Below are 6,733 nucleotides of genomic sequence, written 5' to 3'. Positions count from 1 at the left end.
CGTTGAAGATATTATTAAATTATTTTCATTGGATATGAAGAAAGGAACAACAATTGAATCTAATATTAAAATTAAAGCAGAGACAGAATTATCAACACGACTTGATCCAGATGAATTAAAAGAAGAAAAGAAAATAGGAGAAGGATCATTTGGAATTGTTTATGTTGGAGAATTTAGAGGAAATAAAGTAGCAATTAAGAAAATGAAAGAAAGTGATAAACAACAATCATCTCTTGATGAATTTGAGAAAGAAGTAGTGATGTTAGATAAATTCAGAAGTGAATATATCATTCATTTTTATGGAGCAGTATTTATTCATAATAAAATATGTATGGTAACAGAATATGCAGAATATGGTTCATTAAGTGTTTTAATTAAGAAGAGAGATATAAGTCAAGTGTCTATGAAATTAAGAATTAAATTCATGTTAAATGCAGCTAAAGGAATTTCATATCTTCATTCAAATGGAATATTACATAGAGATATTAAACCAGACAATTTCCTTGTTGTATCACTTGATGAAAATGAACAAGTTAATTGTAAACTAACAGATTTTGGAGCATCAAGAAACATTAATATGATGATGACAAATATGACATTTACAAAAGGAATAGGAACTCCTGTTTATATGGCACCAGAAATATTAAATAAGATTAGGTATAAACAATCAGCAGATATATATTCATTTGCAATTACAATGTACGAATGTTTTGGGTGGTGTGCAGCATATCCAAAATCACAATTTCAGTTCCCATGGTCTATTGCTGATTTTGTAACTCAAGGAAACAGAAGGACAAAAGCTGAGGCAATGACAAGTGAACAATATGACTTAATTGATCAATGTTGGAAACAAAACCCAGATGAAAGAATACCAATTGATGTGGTAGTATCCAAACTAGAAGAGTTATAACTTAACTTTAAATTTTTACTTTAAAGAATAAACGATTTACACGATAGAGACATCCTTTATTATATTCTATTTGTATTGAAAAAAAGTAATTAAATTTACTCTATTCTTATTTGCTATTAAATTCACTTTCTAACTAAAATAAAATAACTAATTTAAAAACTTTGAAAAATTTAAAAATAAGTTAAGTTATTTTAAAAGAATGAATTAAATCACAGTTATGTTGAGATAGTAATTTAACTTCCTTATTCATAAACAATCATGGTGTGAACATAAACAAGAAACTATTAAGCAAATGATGAACAGAAATTTTCATCAATACTAGAATCATTACTTTTCCAATTTTGTTGAGTAAAGCCAGTGTCACAAAAAATAATTTGATAATCAATATTTTTTGGTAAAAAATGAATTTCAGTTGAAAGACTTGGCTCCGGTTCATTTTTTATTTCAGTGCGTTGAGTGAAATAAGTTTTTATATCCATCGGTGTAATTTCATTTATAACGTTTTTATTTTCTTTAGGTTCTTCTTTGACTTTAATTTCATTCTCTTCTTTAAGTGAATCAATGACCTCAGTAACAACACTAGTCTTTTCTCCCTGTTCTGAAACTTCTTTTATTATTTCAATAAGAGTTTCATCTTTCCCTTTAATTTCAACAGATGTTGTATTTTTATCAAACCGTTTGTAGACTTCTTCATTTACTCTTTTTCCAATTTCTGTAATTTGTAATAATTTTAATGATATTTTACCTGATACTCCACATATTTTATTCATTTTAGTTGTGTATTTAGTAGGTTTTGTTGATCTCTTTTTGAATTCATAACCATAAGAAAGACATCTATCTAATATCCAATTAAAACTTACAGACATTTTATTTGCGTTACGATGTCTTTTTATTTGTTTTAAACGTTCCATTGACACTCCATTTTTAGCAACTTTAGTAATTGAAGCAATAGAATTAATATCACTTGGAACAAGATGGGTATATCCAGATTCTTTTAATTCTTCAACAACAAATGAATTACAGTAATTGTTAACATCATTTTCATATTCAATAATTTCACCAGAAGGAAGTGTTAAAGTTTCAATTAAAAAAAGTTGTAATGTTTTCTGAGACCGTCTTTCAGGTTTTTTTACTTTAAACCCGACACCTTCATTGTTTAATAATGAAAGAATAAAGGCTTGTTGAATAGCTTCGAATGATTTTGAGCAACGTTTTAGTTCTTTGAGAGATGAGGTTGGTTTGTGACGTACAATTTTTTCCATTATAATCTAATATTTTTAAGTAAATGTCTTTTCTTGTTGTGAAGTTATCCTCTTAGTCATCTAATAATATTTAATGTAAAAAGATATAATTTAATAATTAATTTTTCTGTAATTTCCCGATTCAACAAAGATTCAGATAAATAATACGTAAGAATTACAACGAAAATAAAAAGGTAATAATTCTTTTTTTTTCTTTTCTATTCTTTTTTTTACTAGAAATTAAATTTTGTTCTCATACAAGAATAATGAGTTTTCCTTTGACGTCTATGAATAATTTTATTGGTTTTTTATATATTTATTTTTAACATTTTTTTATAATATTCAATACTTTCTTTTTTATAATTTTTGTTCTAAAAATAATGTTTTATAGAAAAACATAAAATAAAAATATGTTATTAATTTAAAAATGTAAAACAAAAATAATAATTATTGTTATTAAATGCAATAACCAGTATTTAATCCAAAGGAGATTGATTGTAAAATAAACTAACTAAATTCTGCACTTTATTCTGTATTTTTATAGTTATGAAGAATGAGTGGGTGAATATCAAAAGAGATGAGTCTTTTAAGGTAAGGAGTGATAGAAAAAAAAAAGAAAACCACTAATTTGGAAGATACTAAAACCAAAAAAAAAGAATTTAGGTTTTAATTTTGTTTTTTAAAAACTCTATAAAGTCACAGTATAAAATGGCAATGCCATCAACGAAACGACCTTCTGCTATTGACAATTCTCTAGAAACAGAAAAAACAACCAATTCTTTTACGATAGAACATAAAGCAACAACAGGTTTACAAGAAAAAAAGAAAGAAAGAGTAGCATGTTCATTAAGAAAAGAAAGAACTACTTTTTCATTACAACAAGCATTATGTATAGCATTATTAAATGAGTTTTGTACTGAAACATTAATTCATCCAATTAAACAGGCAACAGTAACAACACAATTCTTTCGAGTTGGAACATTAGAATTTTCAAATAATCAAGTTATTGATGTATATAAGGAAGTTAAAGAAAGATGCTTACAAATATATGAAGAATATATTTCAAATGGTGTTACTTCAAAAACTGCAATAAGAAGAGGACAAAATAATAGAAAAATAGAAGAAATTCATTTCTATCAATCACTACTTCAATCATTTGGTTATAAATTCGTTTTTAACAAGAGTGCTAATAAGAAAAAAATTCATTATCTTAATACTATTAAAGAAGTTTGGAGAGATGGTTTACAGATTCTTAATGATTCTCAAGTTAAAATTTTCTCAAAGCAAGTTCATTCTTATTTTTCTTCTTTACAAAGTACTAATAAAGAAAGTTGTGTTGTAGAAAAAAATGATAAATCTATTGTTAAATATATTGTTCAATTTCTTTAGTTTAATGAAATTGTTTCATTTTTTATATTAAACCTCACTTTTCTTTTTTTTCCAGTTTCTTACTTGATATTTTTCTTTATTATTCTCTTTATATATATATTGTTCATTTAAAAAAATATAGCACTTCACTTATTATAAATTAGTGTTTATTCAATTTAAATGATTATTTTTAATTTTCTTGTTGTACTGTTTGTCTTTGGTTAATAAGAGAATATCAAACATCTTTAATAATATTAAAAAAAAAGCTTTGATATTTTGATATTATTAAAATTCATTCAATTCAATTTCTATAGTTTTTTAAGAATATTATTCAATATTTTGTTGAAGTAATATAGGTTTTTTAAAAATAAAGAAAATGAAGGGATTATATGACTGGGATGACTATCTATCATTTGTCTATTTTCTCTTTTTTAATGAAATGAACGTTTTTGTGTTTAGTTTAATAATCACGATTTTTGTAACATCCTGCTTTAAAGTAAAAAAAAATTGTCTTTGTTTAGATTCTTCAAAATAAAATATTATCAAAATGAAAATATCTTATAAAATATATATAATCAATTTTCTTTTATTATATTGTAGTGAATTGTTTGGTAAATGTGTTAGTGCATAGTTTCATTTTAAATATATATTTTTTCATGAAATACTTTTTTCAATTGAGCTATTTTTGTTTTTGGTTAAGTTTCAGAAACTGATAAAATCTGTAACAAAATGAAACAAATTTTGGTTTCAAAAAAAATTATATTAGAATAAGTATGTTATTGATCGATTCATTTCAACAATTAAAATAAGCTCTTTTTATATTCTAATATTATATCATTTTAAATAAAGAAATATACAGTATTATAATAACAATTTTACTATCAAAATGAATAAAAATATTTTGAAACAAATAAATAACAATAATAGTATAGAATAATAAGACAATTTAAAAAATAAATATTCGTTTCATCTCTTATTAATTAATTATTAAAATTATAAATGAACATTAGAATAAATACTAATAAAAACTATCATCTATTATTTAAATAGAATACATAAGAAAACAGAAAGAAAGACTAATAAATGTTTGTTCAAGATAATAAGTAAAAGAAGAATAGAAAAATTTTTTGATCAAATATAATATAAAATTAACCATAGTAATGACTGGTAAAGAAATACATTAAAATTTTTCTTAATTTAACTGGATAATGAATTTAAAATTAAAACAATAAATATAATTATATTTCTTTACTTTATTTTCATGTTTAATTCATATTATTAAATGTATAACAATTATATAATGTAATAGTATTTTATGAATAGTAAATGATCTTGTTTATTATATAAAGAAGTATTCTAATACATTTTATTTTATAATTTACAAAGTAATATGTTAAATAATTTATTTATATTTTTTTTCATTTTAATGAAACAAAATGCTGTTTTTTTCTTGTAATAAAAATGATTTAATAAATTATGTTGATTATTCTCAATTGATTTTTCTAATTGAAAATTAATGTTTTTTATTTAAATTAGATTAGCAAAAAATATTAATGGATTTTTATTGAAATACTAATAGAATCATACTTTTTGACAATAAACAAATTCTATATTGAATATTACATTGTTTGTTACAACTATTAGCAACTAATAAATATAAAATAATAATATCCAGTTGAATTTTTATAAAAATGTATTAAAAATATATTAATTAGTTTTGTTAGTTTATTTTTTATTTTTTCATAGAGACATATAAAAATAATTATTTATATTATAGTTGTATTATTTGTTAAAATTTAAAACAGAAAGTAATAATGAGAAAGAGGTAAAACAATAAAATAAAATGTTTATGAATTTATGAAAGAACAATAATAATATTGTTTTTATGATATTAATGTTTGTATTGTGTTTGAAGTTCATGTTAAAAGATTTAGGGTAATGCTACTATATTTTCATTTTTAATTAATTTCAGTTAAATTATTATTTAAGAAATTTGTTTCATAATATTGAAATATTGAATAATAAATAAAGAAATAATAATGTAAAAGTAAAATATCAAACTATTAGAAAAAGAAGTGAATAAAAATAAAATAAAGAAACAAATTAATCACAAATAAAAGTAATAATACAACAACTAAAACAACATGAAATAAACACTCGAAGAATAATTAATACTAAACTGTTATTTTTAATAACAATATTAAATTTATGTTACAAACAATGATTTTTATTAATTGCATTATAAAATTAATAAAGTATATTTAAATATTTTTTTGTAATAAATATAAAATTTCATTGTAGAAAGTACTAATAAGACTATCTTAACAATGAGTACTAAAAAATAAATAATAAATGTAATTCTTTAAATTAAAAACATTATATTAAATTTTATCATTGATTTTTAATTAAATATAAATGAAAATAACAACTTTTTAAAGCATCTTTTATTGAAATTGTGATATATTATTACTAATTTCTATTACCCAGAGATTAAAACTAATATTTTTTCAAATAGCAATACATTTAAGCGTTGTATAGTTTATTTTATATTCCATAATACAACATACCATTTTTATAAATTCATTGATACAGTTTAATATTGTTATATTAATTATTTTTAAGAATATGAAAAGATATAAATATACATAATAATAGTGTTTATAATATCTATAAGAAATTATAATTAGTTTTGAACAATTATTCTTTAATAAATTATAACTTAATCTTTAAATAGTTTAAATTATTGAAATTTGATAATTATTCATCAATAAAAAAAGAAACTATAATACCTTTATTTAGTTAAAGCATAATTTTGAAAATTTACTTTTAATATTATAAATATCACTTATTAAAGAAAGATATTATTTTTAATGAAATTTATAGTTAAAACAGATACAGCACTGTTTAAAATTTATTTTGTAACATTTTTTTGATTATTTTAATTTTTGTTTTGTGTATTAAATTTAAAGAGTATTAATTATATAGAATATTATATAAACTTAAACATTTAAAGAATATTTTAAATGTATTATGAATGTTTGTAATGAAAATAAACAATACAGAATTATCGATAATTATTATGATTTCACTAAAAAGTTTTAATATTGAAATGTATAGAATAAATCAAATTAAGAAAATAGCATTAAATATATAAGATATAACTATTATTTAAAATATTTGATTGTATAATATGATATTTAAATAATTTACTTAA

General features: G+C 20.8%; 3 protein-coding genes across 3 annotated transcripts; 2 read left to right on the top strand and 1 right to left on the bottom strand.

The window, feature by feature from the left end:
- Positions 1-34: 34 nt before the first annotated feature.
- ENU1_111190 (tyrosine kinase, putative) lies at positions 35-910 on the top strand (the record flags this gene model as incomplete). The annotated part of the gene is made up of 1 exon (XM_008859545.1): positions 35-910. The coding sequence occupies one exon, from the start codon at positions 35-37 to the stop codon at positions 908-910; it is 876 nt and encodes a 291-aa protein (XP_008857767.1).
- A 284-nt stretch (positions 911-1,194) lies between these two features.
- On the bottom strand, positions 1,195-2,172 carry ENU1_111180 (hypothetical protein; the record flags this gene model as incomplete). The annotated part of the gene is made up of 1 exon (XM_008859544.1): positions 1,195-2,172. The coding sequence occupies one exon, from the start codon at positions 2,170-2,172 to the stop codon at positions 1,195-1,197; it is 978 nt and encodes a 325-aa protein (XP_008857766.1).
- A 687-nt stretch (positions 2,173-2,859) lies between these two features.
- On the top strand, positions 2,860-3,540 carry ENU1_111170 (hypothetical protein; the record flags this gene model as incomplete). Its single annotated transcript, XM_008859543.1, has 1 exon — positions 2,860-3,540. The coding sequence occupies one exon, from the start codon at positions 2,860-2,862 to the stop codon at positions 3,538-3,540; it is 681 nt and encodes a 226-aa protein (XP_008857765.1).
- Between the last annotated feature and the right edge of the window lie 3,193 nt (positions 3,541-6,733).

This window comes from Entamoeba nuttalli (assembly GCF_000257125.1).
Source record: "Entamoeba nuttalli P19 unplaced genomic scaffold asmbl_4735, whole genome shotgun sequence".
NCBI classification, from domain to species: domain Eukaryota; phylum Evosea; order Mastigamoebida; family Endamoebidae; genus Entamoeba; species Entamoeba nuttalli.
Note: the sequence above shows the minus strand (reverse complement) of the source record. Positions and strands in the feature narration are given on the sequence as shown.